General features: G+C 43.3%; 1 protein-coding gene across 5 annotated transcripts in view; it reads left to right on the top strand.

Moving 5' to 3' along the window:
* Positions 1-26,519, top strand: part of ASAP1 (ArfGAP with SH3 domain, ankyrin repeat and PH domain 1) — a 340,245-nt gene that overhangs the window by 202,919 nt on the left and 110,807 nt on the right. For all 5 annotated transcript variants that reach the window (XM_026495401.4, XM_026495402.4, XM_057307952.1 and 2 more), the window contains one exon: positions 12,271-12,416. In XM_026495401.4, the coding sequence (XP_026351186.1) occupies positions 12,271-12,416 (146 nt within the window). The remainder of the gene's footprint in view (positions 1-12,270; positions 12,417-26,519) is intronic.

Below are 26,519 nucleotides of genomic sequence, written 5' to 3'. Positions count from 1 at the left end.
GTCCTTGTTCTCTTACTTGTCCATGCTCAGGGTGATGCCTTTTCCAGGAGCCCTGCGGTGGAGACGCCTGTAGTGTCGCAGTGCTCGGGGGTGGTCTGTGCCGCCTGCACAGTGAGGAGGTGGGGAGGCCTTCTGAAAGAGCAGCAGCTCCCAGGCCGCAGCACTGGGATGCGGTCTCGGCTCGGGCTACAGGCAGCTGGGTGTTCCTTAGCAAGTCCTTTCGTTTCTCAAGACCTCAGTTTCCTTCTCTGTGAAAAAGAGATGGTGATCCTTACCTTATCTCTTGATAAAATAGTGGTCATGAAAGGAGATGAAGATTCTTTTGCAGCCTACAAGGCACTATGTATACCCTAAGGGGGCCTCCAATAAAGAATGCCTTTTTCAGCGGCACCTGGGTGGCTCAGTCGGTTGAGCATCTGACTCTTGATTTCGGCTCAGGTCGTGATCTCAGGGTCGTGAGATGGAGGCCCAAGTCAGGCTCCATGCTCAGTGTGGAGTCTGCTTATCCTTCTCCCTCTGCTCCTCCCCCTGCTCGCACTCCCTCTCCCTCTCAAATAAATAAATGAGTCTTTAAAAAAAAATGCCTTTCTCCAGCCACCAAAACCAGAGAGGCCTGCTTGCACGTTTTGATCTCTTTTCTACACATGTGCTGTCGCCCTTCCTCAGACTCTCTGGCCCCTGCACCTGTCGAGGGCAAGAAGCTTTGTCTTCAGGGGCGCCTGGGTAGCACAGTCGTTAAGCGTCTGCCTTCGGCTCAGGGCGTGATCCCGGCGTTCCGGGATCGAGTCCCACATCGGGCTCGTCGGCTATGAGCCTGCTTCTTCTTCTCCCACTCCCCCTGCTCGTGTTCCCTCTCTCGCTGGCTGTCTCTCTGTCACATAAATAAATAAAAAATCTTTAAAAAAAAAAAAAAAAGAAGAAGCTTTGTCTTCAGGTTCAGCTGACTTTCCTCCATGATCCTTAACATTCTGGGGTCATTGATTCCTTTATAATTGGAGAACAACAGACCTTCTCGGAATTAATAAAAAACCTGCAAGGCAGAATTTTTCAGGTAATTTTAGAGGTTTTTGGAAGCTCTGAAGTTGAGGTCAGAACCATTGATTGATACAAGTAGTATATTAGTATGTAGAATATGCATATAGCATACAGTAATAATATATAAATAAATGGTTAAAAAAATAAATATTGAGAATGTATACTTTAAAATGTTTTACCGACAAGTATAGTCGATCAAAAATAGTCTGGAGAGCACCCGTCTAGAGATACCTGTGTGGCCAGGTCCTGTCCTAGCCTACCTCATTTACCAGGACAAGAACCCCGTGAGCTTTCAGTTAATCTTGAATTAACACGTAATTTTTAAACCAAGAACCTGAAGTTCAGAAGGACTAAGGCTGCAAAGCTAATGACCTACATAACCTTTCTACCCCAGGGTAGGTGCTTAATGAAAGCTTGTGATTTAATCGTGGGCCATTTAATATGGGGCCATATTTTTAAATTACACCTATTTATAAAAAAGCTCAGCCCCTTCGGATGGTGGGCAGTCAACTGTAGAAGTCTGGAATAGGAGAGGAATGGTTGTTTCCTTCCTAGCTTTTCTTAGGGTGCAGATCTCAAAGCATGAACATTACCCAGAGAGCCATGAGCAAACCCAGGTGTGATGTGGATTTTATCTGGCAGTTAGGGGGCCTGTGTGAGGGAGCCAGAAGAGAGGGCATTGCTGCTCCTTCTATAGGGGAGCAATGCTCAAGTGCCGTTTAAATGCTGAGTAATAGCCTTGTGGAACTCTGCGGGCATCTTGTCTTGGGGCTCTGTTAGTTAATGGATTTGTCAGTTGTTGCGGAAATGGGAGTCTGCATGCTGAGTTTCCAGATAACACCCTTGGGGCTGGAGCAGATTCTTGCAGAGGCTTGGCTAGAAGTTTGAAAGAACAAATCCAAATTCAAAATGACCTTGAAAAATCAGAGGAATGAGTCATCCCGAGTGGCATGGAGAAAGGCAATTAAAAGAAAAAAAATGTGTGCAAGCCTTTCTGCCTTTATGGATGTTGCTTTTAATCTTAACAAGTGTGTGCTGAGTGGTGGTGGGAACAGATGAAGAAACAGAGGCCCAGGGAAGTGAAATAACTTGCTCATAACCAAGGGACAGAGGCAGAGGGAGAAGCAGATTCCCCAGTGAGCAGGGAGCCGACGTGGAGCTCGATCCCAGGACCCGGAGATCATGACCTGAGCTGAAGGCAGACACCTAAGCGACTGAGCCACCCAGGTGCCTCAACTCTTCATTCTTCAGGGTGTTGCTCGGGTGTTATCTCTTGGGAAACCTCACTGGCTACATCCAGGTTTTGTCCATGTGTTCGTTTATTTATCAGATACTACGTGGGTGCCTACAAGACACTGTGTTAAATAAGCAGTATATTTTCATACAGAGGTTAGAAAATAAAATGCATTGCTAATGGGTAAAGTATTTAAATACTCAAAAGAAAATAAAACTAAACCAAATAGAAGGCTCAGGAACTTTATTTAGCATTAGAACCCTTCCTCATGCTATATGAAGAGATATATTAAGTTGAATTAAAGCTTTCAGTGTTCTTTAAAAAAAAAAAAAACTAAATACTAGAAGATTTGGGAACATAAGCAAGGGAGAAATCCCAAAAGTCTTTTGGGTAAAGATTGGTATGTTTGACGACATAAAATGTAAAAAGTTCTATGTGGCAAAGGACACCATAAACCAAGTGAGGAGACAAATGGGAGAAAATATTTGCAACACATATTACAACAGATTGCTGTCCCTTTTGCAGAAAGTCTTCCTACAGATTGACCCAGAGAAGAGAAGCAATGGAAAACAACAGGCAGGAAAGGAAATGTGAACGGACAATAAAATACAGCGAGATACTGTATAGTCCAGTTTTTCATGCCCCTGTGGCGAGAATTAAGAAGAACAGTAACAGCTATGTGCTAGCGAGGCTATAGAGAAATACATTCTTCTGTTGGTACTGCTGTTGGGTCTGTGCAGTGCTACCACCAGCCTCTTTGAAAACATAGCAGTAGTAATTAAAATTTGAAGTGTGCACCCTACCCCCCCCAACAATTCTGCTTTTGTGAATGAATATGTCTTTTCAGAGATAAAGTGACAGCATGTAAGAACTTATGGATAGAAATGTTTATTGCAGCATTGTGTTTTGGTAGCAAACACAATGAGAGTCTCTCAGGGAGATAGTTCTCCAACTCATGGTGGAGTTTACTGTGGAATACAATCACAGTTAAAATAATGAATTAGAGTTCATTATATTCAGTTTCTTGATCCTTATTCAGTAGGGGAAAAGCAAGCCATGGAGTCTTGTATTTAATATCCCATTTGTGGGGCGCCTGGGTGGCTCAGTCAGTTAAGCATCTGCCTTCGGCTTAGGTCATGATCTGTGGGTCCTGAGATCTAACCCATATTGGGCTCTCTGCTCTGGGGAGCCTGCTTCCCCCTCTGTCCCTCTGCCCCCCCACCCCCCATACTCTCTCTCTCCAATAAATAAATAAATATAATCTTTAAAAAAAATCCCATTTGGCTTTTTAAAGGTGAGAAAAGTGGAGAAGACCCCCTATTGTATGTATGTTTGTGTATTTTTTAAGCATAAAGAAAGCTTAGTTGAGGTTAGTAACACACCACATTATTAACTTTGCTTATTTCAAGGAGGGGATTGGAGAAAGGGAAAGGAAACGATCATTTTTATCTTTATACACCTCTGTAGTAGTGTATGAATTATTTTTGTAATTTTAAAAACAAATGGAATTAAAAATTTTAAAGGGTGATTAGTGCTTCAAAGTATGTATAGGATAGTATAAAAGAATTTATCACTTCGCCCTCTCTGCCAGTACTATAATTTATGACACATATTACATGGCTTTATTATTAGTTATAGCTCATTGTATTTTATGTGCCTGGCACGTGGCCAATACTCAGTATTTCCCGAGGGAAGGAAAAAGGACTTGTTCCAGGAGACTCTACTACATGCGTTGAGCATTGGACTCTGAGCACCGTGTGCCAGGGCTGGTGCTGGGGTCTGGCTGAACAACAGATCAGGTAACGCTGGGAACTCAGACATCCCAAGAGGCTGAGGACGGAGTGAATGACAAGCTTGCCTGGGAGGTTACACTTACCCTTGATCTTGAAAGAGGCAGTTTGAGGCCTGGAACAGTGATGGAGCCAGGTGGACCGGAGAGCGTGGGCTGGGCTATGTGGCTGCAGCGCAGGGATGGCTGTACCCAGGCTATGTTCCAGGAGAGTCCTCTGAGCTGGGGAGGCCGAAATGATAAACACAGTTGTGCTGGACTCTTGACACAGAAGATAACTTACATAAAGACCCAGGGAGAGAAGCTAGCCTCTCAGGAAGGAACGTATGGGAAGTTCGGGAAGTGAGACTCACTTCAGGGTGAGGGATGGTTCCTCCCATGTCATCAACACCCACCGTCGGCCAGACACTGGGGGAGGCACACTGTAGGCTTTTCCCATCCTGTTCACATAGTAACCTGATCAAGAGGCATTACTGCAGTTAAGAAAGCAGAGTCCAGGATGATGATACAGATTGTTTTAGCACCACAGCTGGTAAATGGAAGACCTAGGATTTGATCCACAGTTGTCTTATGTATCCTGGAACCTTCCAAGAAATACCATGATACTTAGATTATACCTGAATGTCCATTAACATCAGAACGTCAGCTCTCCATCTCAGGGTGAATGAAAGTAATGAAAATATTTTTAGAGGCTTGCCGTGTACTTTATAGATTATACATCTGTCACATTTCACAGATGAAAACCGAGACCCGGGACACCTGGGTGACTGAGTACGTTAAGCATCTGCGTTTGGCTCAGGTCATGATCCCAGGGTCCTAGGATCGAGTCCCACATCAGGCTCCTTGCTCAGCAGGGAGCCTGCTTTTCCCCCCTCTGCCACTCTCCCTGCTTGTGCACACTCTCTCTCTGACAAATAAATAAATAAAATCTTCAAAGAGAAAGAAAAGAAAAGAAAAGAAAGAGAAAGAAAGAAAAAGAAAAGAAAGAAAGAGGGAGGGAGGGAGGGAGGGAGGAAGGAAGGAAGGAAGGAAGGAAGGAAGGAAGGAAGGAAAAACCGAGACCCAGAAAAGTGCCTTTTCCAAGGTCACAGATGGCCAGTCTGGACCAGAGGGAGATTCAAACCCAGGTCTCCATGCCACTTAGGCCCGTGTCCCTCCATCAGATGATGCCTCAGTAAACATTAGGCGGTGCTTGGTCAAGGTTGGGGGAGCTCTTGAGGATGGATTTATTATGAATGCTTTCAAGGCCTTTACTCATTAAATAGAAATAATCCTTCATGGTTTTACAATGTTCTTTGCTGCTGCTGCTGCTGCTGCTGCTGTTTTCCCAAAAGAGCTTTCACATTAATTATGACATCTTTACCTCTTAGCATTCAACCTCAAGGAGTAGGCTGGGTGTAGGTATTATTAGACCTGTTTTATAGATGAAATTATGCCCTTGAGAGCCTCAGTCACCTGACCAGGGTCACATGATAGTGGCTGCAGCTAAGACCTAGAGTTTCAGGTCCCTCAATCACTTGACATCTGGCCCAGAAATAGCAGACTGCTAGGGGTTCCAGCACTTCACCAAGCATAATGGTTAAGAACACAGGCTCTCCAGCTAGTGCCTATTGTCACCACTTAGCTGGGTGACCTTAGGCAGCCTGCTTCACTCTCTGAACCAGTCTCTGCATCTGGAAAATGGGGATAAGAATAGCACATCATCAAGAGCAGCAAGTGAAGTAATGCAGGACAGAAGCACAGTTCCTGGCCCATTAAGTAATCAAAAATGTAACCACGATTAGTTAATCTTGTAATTAATTACTAACGATTGTTACCATTGTTATGATTTTTATGTCATTGTCATTATTGAGGAACAGGAGGTCTGTCTTATTCCCCTTCGTTTCTTAGTGTTTATCATAGTAAACCCCAAATAGGTATTTGTGGCACGTGTTATGGCATCCTTGACAGTCTGTCCTAAGGCTGTCCGTGGAAAAGGATGGGTTTGGAATCACATGAGGCTGGGTTCCAGTGTGGATTCACCAGCGAGTCTCACTTTTCTTACCTATAAAACATTGCCCTGAAGGAGTTTAAGGGTATTCAGTGTGATGGCTCCCACTGCACAGTCGGTGCTTCATCGGCGGCCATAATTACAGTGACAGAGAATCGAAGGTTGGGGTCACAGGCCAGTTGGGAAGTTGTGTGAAAAATTCCCAGTTTGATAAGGCCTAGCACAGGGTGAGAATTGGGCAAACATCCGTCAGAGAAAGGCCTGTTTACTATTTGCTGTGGTTCTGAAAATTCTAAGTAGGGCCTCATTGGAGGAATATACAAGACATTTTTAAAGAATTTTGCTTTAAGATTTTTATTAGAGAGAGAGAGAGAGAGCATGAGCAGGGGAGAGAGGTAGAAGGAGAGGGAGAAGCAGACTCCCCGCCGAGCAGGGAGCCTGATGGTGGGACTCAATCCCAAGACTCTGGGATCATGACCTGAGCCAAAGGCAGACGCTTAACTGACTGAGCCACCAAGTGCCCCATTTTTAAAGAATATTGTTTAAAAAAAGAATATTGAGGGGCACCTGGGTGGCTCAGCCTTTAAGCGTCTGCCTTCGGCTCGGGTCATGATCCCAGGGTCATGGGATCGAGCCCCACATCAGGCTCCCCTGCTCGGTGGGAAACCTGCTTCTCCCTCTCCCACTCCCCCTGCTTGTGTTCCCTCTCTCACTGTATCTCTCTGTGTCAAATAAATAAAATTTAAAAAAAAAAGAATATTGAATTTTAATGTACTCTCAGGGCACTTGTTACGACCAGCCCCTGGGAACATATACCCTGAGGGCTGTCCCTGAGTTGGGAGTGTTGCTAGAAGCCTCTGTCGCTGGCCTGAGGATGCAAGGCTGACTCCCCCGCAGTGGCCTCTGATGGGCAGCCTGGTGCTGTCATCGCTGTTGTCCTTGTCACAAACATTTATTGAGCTTATCGTGCACTATGCACTTGGCATGCAGTAACTTAATCTCCATACCTCTGTGAGGTAAATACATCGTTATGTCCATTTTACAGCTGGGGAAGGTGAGGCTTAGGAAAGTAAGTTACTTGACCAAAACACCAGGACAGGTTTAGTGATAGACCTGGGATTTGATCCTACATCTTTCAAATCACTTTAGGATGTGGAAGAGAGTCCCCAGCTCTGAGATCTTAAAAAAGCCTAAGAGTAAATTCCCTTATTGAAGGAGCTGTGTGACCTTGGGCATGTTTTTTGCATCTAAATAATGAGGATGATAACAGTACTTATCTTCTAGTCTTGTTAATAAGAGTGAATGAAGCAATGGACGGGAAGTGCTTAGTGCAGTGACGGGCGTATATTGAGTACTCCACAAACTAGCTATTACCGCTATTATTACTGAAATAGTAAATCACTGCTTTGGTATTGCTATGGGGCTTAAATGTTGAAATGTATATAAAGCCCTTTCAAGCTGCATGGAACATATTAGGTGATTAGTATATGTTAGTCATCGTCCCAAAGAAATGCCAGCACTTGAAATCCTAAGTGGCCCTTTCTGGTTCAGCTGGTAAAACTGTATTATTTTGTCCTTTTTTCAGAACTGAAAGGAGTCACCTAGCTCTTAGAATTGTCTTACACTCTGCAACAATACCGTGAATGCCAGAAATTCCCTACAGATATTTGAAAGCATGAATCTCCGTAATGGCTGGATCAGATTTCTTTCTTTCCTTGTTCTTTACTTTTATACAGTCTCCATCCTCACCTCCTTTCCCCAGCACCCACTTTACCAACTTCCCAGAAGTCTGCTGGTACTTAGGTAGACTAAGGATCCTGAAACAGAGCTTATCCTCTTCCCTGAAAGGTCCTCATCAGGCTGTTTTCTGCCTCATCAACCCTCCTATTCAGTCACACCTGTGTCTGTGACAGTGTTCCCCACCAAAACCCTGTTTTTCTCTCTTCTTCCCTAAATGCCTGATTTACCTTTCGTTTATCTGCTTGCTGTGCTCTGTGGTAGGCCCCTTGTTCTGTCCTCCACCAAAACCCTGTCTCTCTGCCCTGTCCTTCTGCACCTGCCGAAAACCTGCTTGGTAAACCCTTCATTTTGTACAAAGGGATGCATGAGTTTACAGAATTTTGCTAGTGAATTGGCACTGTTAGATTTGTAATATATGCAAAAAAAAAAACTAAAAATGTAAAACGTGTTCCTGTGCTGTTTGATATTAAATACATCTCTCTGTATTATAATTAATCCTGGCTCTAGAGGTGATAGTGACTGATTGTTTTTGGAGGCAGGTGCTACATGCCAGGCACCGTTCTAAGCACCTTACAGTTAATTCCCATTATTTCTGCCCTCAACAGGACTATCAGCACTGTCCCCAGACACATTTTAAGATGTATCTGTACTAGGAAATTTCACACATATATACATATATCTGATAAACATACACACACATACTTATGCACATAAATATATGTGTCAACTGTATGGTTGTTCATTTATGGAATTAGCAAAGCGTACAGGACTCATGACCTCTCCTATACTTACTTACCAGTCTCACCTTCCACCTCTCTCATGTCGCATTTGATGTTCCATCTTCCCCCTAAGCCTCATTCTTCCTTGCAGGGTTCTGGTGAGGGTTAAATATGATCTTGTAAAAAGCATCTGGGTCAGAGAAGGTTCTCGACAAATGCTAGTGCTCCCGTCCTGAGGCCTGTGTCTGCCTTAGCCAAGTCTGTCTGATTTTTTGATGAGTCCGTCATTTCTGATAGTCTAAGAGCTTCTCGTAATTCTTTCTAAACTCTGCATGCTGTTCCAAACTCAGGAGAGTCGTTTTGTCTGGGGAGGGGGGCGGGGGGAGGGTAAGAGACTGGGATTGGGAGAGAGAGGAAGCATTCTGTAACACTTTATTTCTTAAGCTGGTTGGTCGGTACATGAGTATTCTGTTAATCTAAAGATTATGATATAGGTCATCTGCAATATTTTCTAATTCCAAGCACACAAACAAAAATCCTCTATCCTTCTGTTTTACCAGAGACACACCTTTGGACACAGTTGAACAGGCAGCTCAATTGCTTTTTTGCTGGCCTCCAAAAGCAGAGGAGGGTGTTGGGTCTGGTGGGATTCTCTGGGGTGAGTTGAGGCTGTTTGGCCTCAGACAGAAGGTGTCAGGATTAACTCCAGTTTATGTGGATATCAAACATGTGCATCCTGTCTGTCGAGCTGATGTGGCCTTCCTTTTGTGTTTTTCCGAGCCACTTCCCTCAGTTACTTGGGCAGTAACCAGAGCTGCATTTTATCTTTTTTAATATCTCAGCCTGAAATGCTGACATCCACTGTAGGCATCATGAATTTTTGATGCGGTGATGATTGGAAGGCTGCTGGGCCTCACTTCATTTCGCTGGAGCGCTGTGACACTTGTTTCCTTCCGTGCTTCGAGACTTCTTCTTGGGCCGCTCCCCTGTGCAGATTCACGGTTTGTTCCGTGAGGGCCCGTGGCTGCCAAGCAGTCATCGAGAGTGTATTCGAGAACGCAGTACTTTAGATTTTCCTCTCGGTTATTCAGCAATCTAGGAGGTTTGAGAAGGGAATGCTTCTGAGATTCCTGAAAAGGAAATCAACAAATCCAAGTCAACAAATATTTACTGATCCCTCACTCCTTAAACGGCTCAGGGAAAACAAGCACAGTGGTATTTGTTGGGTGGGGACGCAGAGATGAGCCGGAGGTAATCCCTGCGTCTTGTGGTCTAGTGGCAAGGAAAGATCTGTACTTACACAAACATGATGTGATGTAGTGGAAAATATTGCAAAAGAGGTACAGAGAATTACAGGCAAGGAAGGATCATTGCCAACTAAGGGAAGGCTTTATAAAGAGATACTGAAGGAAGCCTTTAGAGAGATGATTTTGCCAGACATGATATTGTTCGGTGCTTACTGTTAATTCGTTCAATAAATATTATGCATCTCCTGTGGGCCTGCATACAAATCCGTGCTTCCCTATCCTCCACCACAAAGAAAGAGAGAAGTGGGGAGTCCAGGCATCTGAAATGCCTCCCCATGGAAGTAGTGCCCCTCGGTTCCACTCGTACTTCCGTGGTCAGTGTGTTTCGTGTTCCATGCCTGCTTCCCTTAAGGGTGTAGAGATGTGCGGTACTGCCTCCCAGAGCCCACAAGGATGGGGCGCCTGAGTTTCTGTAATAAGTGCTAACATCTGCTAGAAGAGTCACAGATCTGACGCACAATTTCACAGAATCACACCGGATGCTGTCTTGATAGTAGACTGTAGGTGAGCAAGAGCTGCAATAAGGAGACTTTTGTACGAAGCTTTTGCAGTGGTCAAGGCAAGAGATGATGTTAAATGGGGTTGATCGCTGTGGGGGTAGTGAGAAGTTGTCAGATTTTGGTTGTATTTTAAAGGCAAAGGCGGTGGGATTTGCCAGTGGGCTGCATCTGAGGTATGAGAAAGAGAAAAATCAGTATGACTCTGATGGGTTTCAGCCTGAACATCTACAAGAGTGTATTTGCCGTTAGCTGACTGAGATACAAGGGTCTACAGAAAAAGAGGGTTGGGGCAGAGCATTAAGGGTTTGCTTTTAGCATGTTGAGATGAGCGTTGTTGGTCATCCCAGTGGAGGTATTGAACAGCAGTTGATACAGAAGTCTGTATTTCAGGGTTGGGGTCTGGGCTGGGGCCATCAACTTGGGAGTTGTCAGCTGATAGAAGCTATTCAAAACCACAAACTAGGTGAGATCCCAAGAGAGTAAGCATAGATAGAAAAGAAAAAAGGCCCGGGGCTCTCCAACCTGAGGAGATCAGGGAGATGAAGATCCAGTGAAGACATTGGAAAGGAGCACCCATGAGAGTATGTTATCTGGGAAGCCAGGGAGAGAAGGTGTTTCTAGGAGGTGGGAGTGGTGGTTATTTATGGAACACTCACTCTTTTGAGAAACTTTGGATACTTAATATCAGCTCATCAGCCCCACCATCATGTAAGATAGTATTAGTCTCATTTTACAGATTGAAAAACTGAAGCTCAAAGTGAGGAAATGTATTAATGGCTCTGATGGGCCATAAAAGTTAAAAAACTGATAAGATAGCAAGCTTATAGGTGGTGAAACCAAAACTTAAAACATAAATCCACCTGATCCACACCTGCACGATTTGCACCAAGAGATCATGTGTGAAAAAAACATGTTAAAAATGCTGCTCCTCAGACCTGAGGCTTAGACAGAATTGAAGGAAATTGAGTTGCAGAGAAAGAAACATGTTAGGATCCATGGATTCTTCTTTTGCATTTCTTTTTTTTTTTTTTTTAAGATTTTATTTATTTATTTGGCAGAGACAGCAAGACAGGGAACACAAGCAAGGGGAGTGAGAGAGGGAGAAGCAGGCTTCCCACCAAGCAGGTAGCCTGATATGGGGCTCGATCCCAGGACCCTGGGATCATGACCTGAGCCGAAGGCAGACGCTTAAAGGCTGAGCCACCCAGGCGCGCCTCTTCTTTTGCATTTCAAGATAGATTTTCTTTTTTTTTTTTTTTTTAAGATTTTATTTATTCATTTGAGAGAGAGAGTGAACGGGAAGCAGACTCTGCGGAGTGCAGAGCACGACCGTGAGATCACAATCTGAGCCAAAACCAAGAGTTGAACGCTCAGCCAACTGAGCCACCCAGGCGCCCCCCAAGACTGCTTTTTTTTTTAAGATTTTATTTATTTATTTGAGAGAGGGTGTGCATGTAAGCATCAGTGGGAGAGAAGGGCAGAATGAGAAGGAGAAGCAGACTCCCCACTGAGCAGGGAACCCAGCTCGGGGCTCAAGCCTGGGACCCTGAGATCATGACCTGAGCCAAAGGCAGACACTTAACCGAATGAGCCATCCAGGTGCCCCAAGGTTGATTTTCTAAGGAGAATTTTCTACTTGTTCCCTGATAGTCATAGTATCTTAATGGAAATACAGTGTGCTTTAAACTGTGATGGTAATTTGACCCCTCACCTGTGGGGGTCCATGGATTAACTGGGATGCAGGTGAACTGAACACTGTAGAAGAACAAGGGGAAACCTCCTTTAATAGAGTGAAGACATTCGTGCCCCGCTGACCACCTCTGGACATATGCAATGAATAATTGATGCAGTTTCTCTTTGCTTTCCTTTTAAGAGTTTCTAGTGATCAATCAGGGTTCAAAATAACTCGTCATTATGGCAAATAAGAGCTCAGATTCCTCTCTCCTTCTTTTTTAGAGCACGTACAAAATGAAGAAAACTATGCACAAGTTCTTGACAAGTTTGGAAGTAATTTTTTAAGTCGAGACAACCCAGATCTTGGCACCGCTTTTGTCAAGTTTTCTACTCTTACAAAGGAACTGTCCACACTGCTGAAAAATCTGGTAAGCCATGGCATAAGGGACTTTTTAAAAATTACAGCCTGACCAAAGTGCAATTAAGAAGATAAAGAGAATAATCTAGTATCTTCTCTGCAACCCCCAGTCCTGGGGGTGAAAAAAAATTAAAATTAAAAAATAAAAAACAAAAAGTCTCAGGTATGGAGTCACATATAAAAAATATACCGTTGTAGAATTCCTCGATTCCACTGATAGCAGGTTAGATTTCTTGAGTCATTGAAACTGGTTAACCTGAATTGTCTTGCACATTCTGCCACTGTTTTGGTTCGGGTTTTGTTTTAGATATAGCTTTTAGTAACTTTTGCTTTTTAATTAGTTGCAGGAGTGATGATGATTTCTGTGTCGAACGTACTCTGGAAGTGTACCTTGCAAGTGTTAAACCTCACTTGTATGAAGACGGGCATGCACCTTGGTCCCAGCTTTACAAATAATGAACCTCCCCAGTTCCTCACATCCTTTTAAAACCCCCTACCAAGAAAAAGATTTTGAGATTGGGGGAATCCATGGTTACAGAAGTTGATGACAGGAAGACTCCCTAAAAATCTGGGACATGAGAGGTGCTGACCCCGGGAGGCAGACACGGAGTTGGGGGTGAGGCGGTCTCTGTGACAGACACTAGTGTCTGGATTCCCACCCTCACACCCTGTTCCCACTGGGAAGGTTCATTCTGAGTAGGGCTACCACCCACACTTTCCTTACGCATTCAGTTAAGCAAGTCTGTCTTCTCCAGAGTCCCAAGAGATAGAGGGAGGCAGGTTGAATTGGTGCCGAAGGAAAACCATAGCATACTTTTCCTCGTCTCTTTCCTGAAGAACAGGAGCTGGTTCTTCCTCTTCCCCAGTCTCTTAGTCTGACACCTTTGCCTCCTTTAAGAACTAAGGTCAAGCTGTCTTGAACCTGGCTCAGTTACTTTTTCTATTAGCTAGGCTTCTCTGGCCTTATAGGAGACTCTTGTCACAAATCTGTTTGATACAAATGTCTAGTTTACAGACGAGTACACAGTATTGGAAAAATGAAAATGACCTTTCTGTAGTGTATTAACCTGGATATTTGACCAATCAGAATATTCTTTTTTTTTCCTATCATGCTAGATAAATACATGCCTATGTCTGTCTTCCTCACAGCATACGTCTAATTGGTGGTTTATGCCATTGAATTAGTCTCCTATAGTGACAGCTAATTGTAAAGGTTGAGAATAGAAATAGGTCTGACTTTCCAAAACTTCATAAAGGGTAATTTTGAACTTAGGACCCATACGTTCCTACACTTTGAGGTTTATTTGACAAATCCATGATATCTACATAAATCTTAGAGTATTTAAATCTCTTGTATTCAGAAGAGGGCCCCCATTTCTCCTTCCTCTGGGTACTGCCTGTCTTTCTGCTGATGGCATTGCTCAAAGGCTGTGTGGTGGGAAGAAAGGAAGTGAAACAGGGCTCCGACCATTCCCTTGGGTAATAACTGGTAACAGACTTGCTCACGGAGGAAGTTCTGTTTTCCCCCGAGCTAGGTGTTTTCACAGGGATATCTTGCTAACCTTTGGTTTCTGGGACACCAAATGTATTTGGCTTTAGTCGAGATTCATCACTTGCACGTTTCCTGGACCCATCCATTCCTACACTCCCCTCCACTGTGGGTTCCTGCCCCCAGTGCGTGTCGGCCCCACAAGGCAGAGGCCCCTCGGGCATCATTTATCATCTGCATTTGCTTACCCAGTAATACATTTGCTGACCACCATACAGAAACCACTGGTATTTCTTAAACCCTTTGATGAACCTGGCAATGTGCATGTGTAGATTTCTTATGTGGCATCTTCACAGCAATCCTGTGGTTATTATACCTTCAATCCAGATGAGAAAGTGGAGGCGCATTATTATTTAACTTGCCCAGGTATCTTGTTAGTAAGTGACGTGTACCCGAGTCCGCTGTCTCGCACACTACTCTGTTACGCTGCCTCTGTCGTCTGCTTTGGTGGTTGTGTGTCCCCAGCGAGAAATGCTGATCACGCTGGTCCCCTAAACATACTCCAAGCTGCAGGCTTTCTTCTCTGTCTGCTCTCCTCTAAGGGTTAGGAGTCTAAGATCGAATAGAAATTGCTAGAAGGCCCGATTCATTTAATTAAACAAAAACAAACATTTTTCCCTTTGAAGAGAGTGGTGGTGGTCCTCATGAGGGAACAGGTAGAAGAATCCGTTTGTACTATTGTTGGTTACTAAGGGAACACTCTCCCGATGGAATAAAAAGCCAGTCCCAGGAGTATATACAATCTGACAAAAGTTTCAACAGCTTGCTGCTTCCCTTTTTATGTTCTGCCAGGAAAGGATAGAGCAGACCAGACAGGCGGATGGGGCCAGGCCATAGAGCCGAGGGCTCAGAGGAAGGCACGCCCCCAGGAGGGAGAGGGTTCCTGGCCAGCTTGCAGCACCTCCAGTGCCCAGATGAGGAGCTTGTCGAAGTTCTGAGTATTTCTCAGGAGAGTCCCAAAAATCCTGTTCCCTTCCACTAGTGGAGTCTGGAAACATGAGTCAGTAATGGTTACAGGTGGAATTTAGGGAGTAGGATAAAAGAAGGTACTTTGGTATTTTTAGTCTTTCTAAATTGTATCCTCAATCCAACCAGCAAATACCAACTGTCTGCTGTATTCCAGGGTCTGTGGTACATACTGAAAAATGTCATTTTCTAATTAAGATAGTACATATGATGGGTATTTTAATAGTTTTTATTAAAACATTACTTAAAATAGAAGAAAGGATGGGTTTTGGGGGTCTAGCTTTCTGCTTTTGACTAACTCTAGAAAAAGAAGAACTTTCATCGTGCTGCTTGTAAGTAATCCGTATTGCGAGTGTATCATGTTGAGGAATTTTTAAAGGCTTGGTCCTGAGAAATATGACCCACTAAGTGATGATAACTATCTCATCACGACGTAGACGTTTGTTTTCGTTTCCTCGCTTTCAGTAACTGTGGAGGGTTTGGTGATCAGGTGGGAGGGGCTGTGAAAACTCCTGAGAGCTGCACAGATGTTGGTGTTAACATCAGACAGGGCCGAAGCTGTCTGTTCTGTCCAGCTTCTGACTGCTAACCGGCAGACGTCTGAGGCCTGCAAGGAAATCGTAGTGGTAACCATTTACCCTGCGAGCCCGTACCAGAGTCGATGGACCAAGTCAGGTTTAAAGTAACTCGCTTTTCTTCCTGCCCTTCCCCTCCACATACTAGAAGACAGTTTTTGGAGAAAGTTGTTTCACCTCATAATGGACGAGGAAGGGGTTGTGGGGTAGAAGTTGGGTCTCCATCAGACCTGGAAGCCCAGCTCCCAGCAGAGTAGCCTTATTGCCTTAGGCGAATGGCTGAACTTCTAGTGCTAGCCTCCTTATCTGTCACCTGGTAGCGGTGGGACTTCATTGAGATCACAGGATTGAGTCACGAAGCACAGTGCTTGACATGTGATATTTCCTTAACCGATACAAGCTTTTATTCTCTTATTTATAATTGTATCTAATTTATGATTATTTTATTATTGCATCTTCTCATTTGATCTTTATGGCAACTCCCTGGGTAGAGGCAAGTATGAATTGTCCTGTTCCGTTTTACAGATAAGTGCACCAAATCTCTAAAAAATAATATGCCTGGGAAATAGAGTGGAGGCTTGATTCCAGGTTCCCTGACATGCACTGTTTCAGCGATGCTGCCCCCCAACGGCATTGCCTTTATAGGTCATGGATGCTTATGGTCCACCTGGCTTGGCTAGAACCTGTAAGAGTAGCCATCGACCCCTGTATGTGTTCAGCTTTGAAAATTCTTTCTTGTCTACTTTTCCCCTTTCGTTTCTTCATCAGTGAGTTATGATATATTGGAAAGAGAGAGAGCATTAGCTAGGAGCTCACAAACTTGTGGTCTTAGGACCCCAGTCTTAAAAATGATCAAGGACACTGAGGAGTTCTTGTTAATGTGGACCATTTCTATCCATAGTACTGTATTATAATTTGAAATTGAGAGATTTAAAAGTCTTTTAACTCATTTTGTTGCAATATGCTGTTTGGTTGAAGTAGACAAAAAATACACAGCTATGTATTAGGAAGCGAGAGGAGTACTTTAAGAATTCAGGTGATTATCAATATTCTTCTTTGATGCTGTGTCAAAACTTGACAAGTGTTAGTTTCTTTACAGTTAATAGCAATGTGAATCTGAAACCATATGTGTGACAGGCTCACTTAATTCATTTTTGAGAAAATATTTGCCAAATACCCACATCTCAGTACCACAATTTGTCCGTCATTCTTTCAAGGGAAAAAAATGGTGTCCCATTAAAAAGCAGACAGAGGAAAGGGCAGCTGGGTGGCTCATTCTGTTAAGCATCTGACTCTTGGTTTCAGCTCAAAGCATGATCTCAGAGTCATGAGATCGAGCCCCACGTTGGGCTCCACACTGAGCATGGAGCCTGCTTGGGATTCTCTCCCCCCCCCCCCCCCGCCTGTTGCGCTCTCTCTCTAAAAAAATGAAAAACGGGAAGTTGACAAACAGAATTAGCTATTTTAGCTTGCAACTTAAAATACTGCATAAGTGCTTTTTCTCAAGATAACCGTCATATTTTGGTGTGCCTTGAGAGTGGTTTGTGCATACTTCCTGTTGTATCAAACAGAATATAAGAAAGACATACTCAGGGGTTAATATGTAAACAAACCAGTAATTTTTACTGTTTCATCATGGGCATTTGTAAATGAAAATAGCCTTCTCACCCCCCCACCCCCACAAGAGCGTGACCATGAAGAATACAGTGACCTTGGTTCACATCAGGACACCAGCCGTCTCACCTCCGTTACTTGTGTACTGTCCGTGCTAACGTCTAAACGGTGGAAAAGTCAGGTAAAATCTCAGTATTATTATGAAAGTACTTGACCTCAGGGACCTCTAGGGGCCTGTGGACCACGCCTCAAGGCCCACTGGCATAAGAAATCAAAGGCTTTGCTGTGATTCCGGTCCTGGCCCTGAGTGGGTTAATAACATGGCTGACTTAGAAGCATGACTGTCTTCACCGGGAGAATGAGGAGAAATGCCTTCCGTGCCCTCTGCTTGTGTGAGGATCGTCATGCCACACACATGAGAAGGTTCTTGAGTCACACACAGCTGGCTGTTACTGTATTAACAGACTGCATTAATATTAATACTGCTGTGGCATTAAAAGCCACTGCAGGAGACTTTATTTATGTATTTTTTTCTTATTATAAAAGAACACGTACCTGGTGGGGAAAATGTAGAATCCAAACAGAAAATTGCAGTTTCTTCTTTATATTCTCCCTTCCCAGAGATAACCATCATTAATATTTGGGGTTTATCTTTCTAGTCCTCTTTTCTGCACCTTTTCCCCCCCAAATAGATGAAATCATATGTTCTAACCAACTTTGTATTTCACTAGATTTCACTTACTCTTGGCATTAGAGCATTTGCACTTCCCCTAGTTGGGACAAATTGTAGATTCAGAAGCTTGAGAGGATGTGACTTTCCAAAGAACGCCCTGTGATGGATTCATCATCCTTGGCAGTTCAGCCCTTGTCCCTCCCCTGTGGTGAGAGCCCATCCTGGGACATCTGTTTGATGGCAACCTAGGTACTGGGGCAGGAGGAGGACCCGGGGCTTACTGTCCAGTGGGACTACCCATGTACAAACAAGGTCTTTTGTCTTTTGCTTTCTATGTTCTGTTGACACCTTAAAGTGAAAAGAGCAAGTTCCATAAAAGGGTGACTTTCATCAAGATAACATTGCCATTTGTATATTTTTCTGATAAAAGTCCAGGTCATCTAAAATTACAGAGATGGAGAACAGATCAGTGATTACCAGAGGTTGGAGAAGGGGTCAGCGGCACGATTTTAAAGGGGTGGCCTGAGGGAGTTCCTTTGTGTTGATAGAACAGTTCTCTAACTTGATTGTGGTGTGGTTGTACCCACCTGTACTTGAGGTGAAATATCACAGAACCATACACAGACATAGCAAAAACTGAGTGCCTGCAAAACTGGTGAATTTCAGGCAAGGGCTATAGACCTTACAGACCTAGGGCTATAGCCTAGTTGATCATCTCGGGCTAGTGTTGCTTCCTGGGTTTTGATAATGTCCTGTGTAAGCTGTTAACTTTGTAAGGCGTTGCTCTTGGGGAAAGCTGGTTGACGACACAAGGGACCTCTCTAGACTATTTTTGCAACTTTTTGGGAGTCTGTAATTTTTCCAAAATGGAAAGTTTACATAGAAATATAAATTGTCAAATTCTGGTCAGGGAGAGAGAGTGGAGTAAAATCTTGAATGATACAGCCATTATATGAAAATTTCAGTGTAAAACAATGTACCCAGCAAAACGCAAGCCCTCACTTCTCTGCTGTGCCCTCAGATCTCTAATCCCAGGTCCTCTGCACTTTGATAGGTTTACCAAACCGGTCTTTCTCTGTGTTTTCAGTTTCCCCCTCTAAAGTCCTTTTTGTTGTCTGTATTCCCGAAATATGCAGTGATGAGCTCTTTCCCCTCAGAAGCCAGTCTCTTTGTCACGTGTAACTATGGCTGGGGAATGCTGCCTCTTAGTGGCAAGAAGCCAGAGAAATGTGGACATGATCTAGTTTGTTGATGTCTTTAGTATGTGTCTGGCCAGGTTTTAAGCGCACAGGCTTTGGTGCTAAGTACCTCTCAGAGCATTTGGTTCACAGCATGTGCTTTGTAGGTAGTAGCATTTTTTTTTATTAGAAATATTTCCTTAGTTGATTTACCAGTTACGATGAATTCATCCTTCCTCTAGTGAAAGATGCCTTCATAATCAAAGCCAGCTCCAGACGTAACAAATTACTTGTTGAGGGACACCTGGGTGGTTCAGTCGGTTAAGCGTCTGCCTTCTGCTCAGGTCATGATCCCAGGGTCCTGGGATCGAGTCCTGCATTGGGCTCCCTGCTCAGCGGGGAGTCTGCTTCTCCCTCTTTCCCTCACCCCCCTCTCTCTATCAGATAAATTTTAAAAATCTTTTTTAAAAAATTACTTGTTGTTTCTGGATTATAGACTGTTTCTTGTTTCCATGTCTTTGTACCTTTCGTTCCTTCTATTTTTATTATCATTTAGTAGTTAACGTATTAATGATAAAGGCTTTCTTTACAATGCAGCTTCCTTGTTAAAAAGGGGAAAAAAGAAGAGGAAGGAAAAGAAAGGATGAACTTTTAGAATTTTAGCTGTTTCTAGGTGTTTTTCTTAGTCATTTGGTTAAATATACAGAACCAAAATTATGTTGTCTTTTTTTATTTTTAAGTCATTGCAAAGAAAGCAGTTATTTCTTGCTAAACACTGCTAGGCCTGCTCTCCTGCCAGCAACAGGCCATCATTGCCTGTGATCCATGGAAAGAAATTAAGGAGTCAACAGAGGACTGCATCCACTTACTTAATCACCAAACCACGAAATGGGACGGGAAAGGAGTAACTGGTGGATTGAAATAGATTCTCAGTGGGCAAGGAAAACTATTTGAACCATACCTCCAAGACCCTCAGTGTAGGCTCAGGTTTAGAAAATATATGTAAAACCTCTTTTAAAATGAGGTACCCAGAGGGATTTTGGTCCAGCCAGGACTGTCCACACCTCTTCCATGAGCCTTTGGACAATTCTGTAGCTCGCATACGAGCCTCAGTCCCCGTTAACAGTCACAGGGCAGTTATTGCTTCAGAACTGTTGAAGCAAAGGAAAGATTTCTCCAGCTGCATAGCATTTCCTGTTTGCAATCTCTGACTGCAGGGTATGTGGTCCAGTTAAGGGTTCTTTTTTAATTTTTCTTCTTTTCTTCCCCCTCAAATGAGAATAGCTAAGGAGCATGCAGGTTGGATCTAGATTTATAGCTGACAAATTATTTCTCAAGTTCTTCTTTGAAATGCTGAAAAATGTAGAGAGCACAGGTATGCTCAACAGTCAGTTGGTAGCCCCTGGATTATAGAATACATCTTGACAACCTTATCTTTTGGCAGAATGGTAATCCGTAATTGGAAGGGTTTAGCATTTGATCTGCCAGGCATCCCCTCATGTCCGGACATGCTTCAGTGGTAGTCGATATTGTGAGACCTTGCATGAAATGAGATCTGTCCATGTGGGTAAGAGAGAGGTTTTCTTTTCCTCTTCTCTTATAAAAGTTGTACATGTTTTCTATAAAGATTTGAGAAATATGAAACAATTTTAATAAAATAAAGATCATTATATAATCCTAACTTCCATTAATACTAATAATATACTATGTCTTTTGAAACAATTTTATAGATTTGTACAAAGAGAAGGTGATAAAATTGAGAATTTTACAGATTTCAGAGTGGTTGCAGGATGCATATGCCATATATTATGTGACATCTCTCCTCCGACCCCCCGTGACTTTTCAGTTTATAATTAAACACCACCTGTTTTTTGCAGTGAAACTTGTGAATATTTACCTGAAGTGAGATAAAGACTCTGAGTCCCACCTCAATTCAGGTCAAAGCTTACCACCACATGAATTCAGGTGCTGCTAAGTGAGTTTTAGACAAAACAAAGTTGCGGCACCTGGGTGCCTCCCTCAGTTAGGCTTCCAGCTCTTGGTTTCGGCTCAGGTCATGATCTCACGGTCATGGGATTGAGCCCCACATTGGGCTCCATGCTCCGTGGGGAGTCTGCTTGAGATTCTTTCTCTCTCCCTCTCCCCCTCCTCACTCATGCACATGTTCTCTGTCTAAAATAAATAAATGAATTCTTTAAAAAAAATTTTTTTAATAAAACTTGAATTATACATACGCTTTGCAAACTTTATTTAAAGCCTGTTAGCTCTCGAAGGACTACACAAATAAAATGGCAAAATCACTGTAACAGGCTACATAGTATATTTCATGGTATCACTGAGGCATAATCGATTCCCTGTATAGAATTCAAATTTAACATTCATCAGTATGGGGGTACCTTGTCTTAAATACATCCAATATACAGAAATGCTGTGGTATCCCCCAGCCAAACTTAAAAATGGTTTATTTTTCTTTGGCTTTTTTTTTTTCCTTTGTAAGGATGAACATTAAAAACATTGTAAATAGGAAGTTCAGATAATGCCTTTTAAACAGGACTGAATTTTCATCTTGTGACTTTCGCGAGCAGTGTACAACACTCTTGATTGAAAATGTGTTTGCGGTTGTCCGGTGTTACTCCACTTGAAACTGGCTCACACACGACATCTGGACGCCAGCGGAGACTACGTTTTAGAGCTGCGGTTCTGTGAGAGAGGGAGGAGAGAGAAGCTGGTCCCTTGGAGGGGAAGGTTTCATTAGCCATAAGAGAGGACTAAATGTGGGGGAGGAAGTCTCAGGCTGGCGCTGGGATGCTTGGGATGTCCCTGACATTTGCTTATCAGTATCTCTCTTCAAGATTGAGCTGGTCTTACCCTCAGGGACCTTCAGGCAGGTAAAGCTTTCATTATTCCTATGGTTAAATGTTATTTAGATAAGTAATAGTGATCACAGTAGTGTGTATTTAGAGTGTGCTTTCTGTATCCCAGGCACCGTGTTAAGCACGTTACGCGTTGTACTCGCTAGAAGGGGGTAGGATTTGCCGCAGTGATAGACTCACCCCCAGATCTCCATGGCTGCACATAGGAAGGGGTTCTATCCTCCTCACGTCCCATGCCTACCGAGGGGGTCTGCTGCACACACTAACAGTCATTCAGAGGCCGAGGCGGATGGAGGCTACAGCGGGTGGAGGCCGCCCCATCACCACGGGCTGCACCAGAGCAGAGGAAGAGCAGTTCCAGAATCGTGTGAAGGCTCATCACCGCTTCCCCTGATGTGTTAGTTCACCACCCTAAACTGCGTTCTTGGCCCCACCGGCAGGGGACAGGAAATAGAAGGGAGCAAGTAGAATAATTGGTGAGCATTACTGTTTCTGCCTTATCACTCCTGACACCAGCCCTACCAGGTAGTAGCCATAATTATCCTTATTGAACAGCAGAGGAAACTGAGGCACAGAGCACTAGGGTAGGTATCAGAGCCAGCATTCAGACTAGATGGTCTACTCCAGAGCCCATGCTTTTAAGAAGTACACTGGACGGCCTCTCAAGGATGTGGGCATCCTTTTATGGGCCTCATTCAAAGTTTGCTTTTAATTTATTTAAGTAAAAAGTATTGATTGAAAGGGTAGCAAGTAAAACAGTGGCAAAGATGTGGCCAGAGGAAGGCAAACACTGTTCTAAGATACCGAACAGCCTTCTGTCCACATGATCTTGGTCCCAGAAGCTTCCAGAGCTCCTTTTCCAGGCCCAAATCTGGAGGCCATTGTGAAAAGCAAATGCAGATGTTTTCGTTTGTTCAGAGAATTCTGCCAAACAGCCTCACAGTCACTCCTCTGACCTCTTCCACCCTTCCTTGATTTCCCATTTTCCATCCCAGCCCTGACCTCTTACCTAGATTCTGCTGTTCCACCAACCTGCCTCAGATTCAGTGTTCTCTCTTGAACTGGGTTTAGATTCCTCTGCAGAATGTTGCCTCTGAGTCTCTCCTCACCTCCACTTCCTGTGATTTTCGGAGGAGGTGACCCACTCTAGACCCAGACTTTTGGGCAGGTACCACAGCCCAGCTAGGGTATCTTCTTCTGGGCTGTTGTCAGCCAGCAGTACCAGCAACACGGATTAGTGAGGGGAGCGTGGCGGGTGACATGTACAAGCCAGGTGGTTGCTTTGAGCTGTGTACACCAGGTGCAGCCATGTGCCATGGCCATGCTGGGCCCAATGCATCTGGCTCCCTCTGTCTGGAAACATGAGTATCAGAATCTGAGATGCCTTTCCTGAGAGTTTTCCCTGAAACACTAATTCCATGCCGCCGCCTTTGACAAGAGTTCTGGATTGAAAAGTACTCCATATTGGTTTTGGGGATTTACAGTGCACATTTGTGTATTAAAGGCTTGGAGACATCCTCTTATTAAAGAGACCGGTCCAATTGCATTTTTTTTTTAACTTATTTGACCACAGACTTTCTTGTTGTATAAGAAACATTAACTTCGCATGGAACCACTTTGAGACGTGCTGATTTAGATGTTTTCTGGATCAGGTGATCCATTTCATGTGTTGTGTTTAATTTTATTCCATTTCATATCTGCTCTTCTGGAATTTATTTCTTATTTACATTTCACTATATAATTTCTGATTATTTAAGCTGGTTGCTTCTTTTTACACTTTGCCTCTTTCACATTATACCTTTTGGTGCCTTTTGGTACATCTAGGTTTAACCATGAAGAAAGACGCTGCTGATCAGCCTTGAACTAGTAGCTTACATATTCTACTAAATGTGAATAGGCCCTTTGATTGACTTGCTGCCCAGCCGTGTTAAGCAGTTGAAAGTTCAGATAGCTGGCAGAAGTGAACGACTTTGAAGTCAGATAAAACTGAGTTCACTTTTCTGTTCCACCAATTAGCAAGCTGGGTCACTAGAGGAAGAATCATTTATTCAGTGACTCACTCATTCATTCACCCAGAAAGCAAGGATATCGAGAAAGGCTTCCCAGAAGAGACACCTTGAACTAGGCCATAAATAATTAATAGATATTTATATAACTATTTTCTTAGGTTTGCACATGTGCTTTTCCTGAACTAGAAGCATTAAGCAGCATTAAGTGTTGGTTGATACACTTGTATTTATTTATTTGTTTGTTTATTTATTTATTTTAAAAGATTTTATTTAGAGAGAGCAAGTGAGAGAGCAGGCATGGGAGGGAAGGGCAGAGGGAGAAACAGATTCCCTGCTGAGAAGGGAGCCCAATGTAGGGCTCGATCCTGGGACCATGGAATCATCACCTGAGCCCAACTGACTGAACCGCCCAGGCGCCCCTGATACACTGGATATTTAGAGAGTGAGGTGAAAGTCTATATATACTTCCAGGTTTTTGTTTTAAAAGATTTTATTTATTTATTTATTTATTTATTTATTTATTTATTTAGCATGAGTGAGTGGGGGAAGGGGCAGAGGGGGAGAGAAGAGAAAGACTCTCAAGCAGACCCCAGTAGTGTGGAGCCCAACACGGGGCCCGATCTCATGACTCTGAGATCATGACCTGAGCCAAAATAGTCAGACACCAACCAACTGAGCCACCCAGGTGCCCCTGTGTGTTTTGTTTGTTTGTTTGTTTGTTTTTCTTAAGTAAAGACTTTCTAAATTGTGGTCCTGACTTAGCCAGCATTTACTAAATGTTCACTCTGTTCCAGCCTCTGTGCTGAGCTTGTCTGTCACTTTCTGTTTAAGAGACTGTTTGTACAGACTATTTTCATAGTTAACACTAAAGTACTACTTCATTTTATAGGAAAAGATGGACACGGGGATGGGACCAGGTATATTCGACTTCCTGTTTTCGTGCCTGCAAGTAGAGAAACCTTTTTTCTTTTTTTTTTTTTTTTGGTTTCCTGGCTGCAGTTGGCATCACAGACATAATATCCAAGAATATTCTTTTTCTGAAAGACATATAGAAATATATCAAGTGGTGCTGAATATTATAGCCACCATTTAGGTAAATTATTTGGATTCTGACATTTTCAGTGAGGATCAAGCTTTGCGGGCGGCAGTATCATAGCTAATGAGGTTTATCCGAAGTGCGATTATTGCTAATTTGAGCGTTTTCAGCGAGGATCAAGTGAGGGGAAGCACAAGGTACGGACCAAGCAGAGTAGGGCAGTCCCGGCAAAGGGAGCAGCACTTTGCTCTCCCCTACTTTCCTACCAGTTAAATGAAGACGGTGTCTACGAGGAGGCATTGCTGTGTCCTCCTGTTAGGGTACGTGGTAAGCCCTGAGTGCTTGCACTCATTTATTTTATTACATTTTTTAATTTGTTAGGAAGGTGCTAAGTAAAAGTTTTTCATTGTCAAACATACAGTGTGTGATAAAGATGTTCAGTGAAGGCAAGGAAAATGGAATTTGATATCACCTCCAGTATGGTTTTGTTCTAGTTTAAACATAGCAAATTGTAGATGACATGCATGGAAATGAAATTAAGGGTCTGAAAGTCGATTGTGAGCCAGTCGATCGATCCTTTCAAGCACAGTAGAGAAATCCTTAGGGTCGAGATGTCTTTTTTTAAACAAAGGCCTAGCTACCTTGGCCTTTCTTCCTTTTGCTTTACCATTTATCTTGCGCTTAAAAGTCATAGCTACTCCCCCTTTTCTTATAATTATCCTCAAATGAAATCAGATGCGGCACATAATATAAGGGATAATAGTGCTTTCATTTTCACTCTTCATGTAGGAGATGAAGTTAAATCTAACCCCTCATTTGCTTAAATTGAATTAGACAAAATATAATTGCATTACTTTACGTTAAGGAATTCTCATATTCCCCGATACGCTTACACCTACCTGTTTTTCTCTGTGAAACTTCCACGAGAACTGTATTTTCTGCTTAAATTCAGTCATTTCCTGATGCCTGTAGCATAGTGGTGTTATTTGGGTCCCCCTTTTCCTTAGGTCTTCCCCAGATCACCTAGAGCAGTCACTGCTGTGCTTTTCTCGTGGTGAATATGCCTTAGACCTTAGACAAGTGTCTTCCACGATTTGACTGTAGGCCTTCCCTTCTCTAAAGGATCTTTGGTTTTCCTTCTCTGTTGGACAGCGCTTCATGTAAAGCAGTGGTGCCGTCACGCCTAGAGAGCTTGTTTCAGCATGGGTGGTTGGGTGCCCCCTCAGAGTGTCTATTTAAGATTGAGATTTCATTTCTAACATGTTCTGGGTGATGCAAATACTGGCGGTCTAAGGACCAGACTGGGTGAGGGGAGGATGGTCATTCTGGACAGAGATAAAGAATTCCCTAGTGTTACAGAGAAGCTATAATTTGTCCTGCCAAATTCGTTCCCTAATTCATTATTTTTACTTGTATACCTGCCCTCTGGTTTCTACGTTGTACAAGTTGAATGAGAAATCGGCTGCTGGTTGATTATATCGCCCTCTTGTGTTTCTGTGTCGTATTTCTTTTTAATACTCTACAAAAATAATACCAGTTCATTGTTGAAAACTTAGAAAATACAGGGGGAAAGATACTGAAATAAAAATCACCAGTAGCCTTACAATACACTGTTTATAGGCTGAGATAGATCCGTCTGT

The sequence above is a fragment of the Ursus arctos genome, unplaced genomic scaffold, assembly GCF_023065955.2.
Source record: "Ursus arctos isolate Adak ecotype North America unplaced genomic scaffold, UrsArc2.0 scaffold_6, whole genome shotgun sequence".
NCBI lineage: Eukaryota > Metazoa > Chordata > Mammalia > Carnivora > Ursidae > Ursus > Ursus arctos.
The sequence above is the reverse complement of the archived record's forward strand: the minus strand, read 5'-3'. Positions and strand labels throughout refer to the sequence as shown.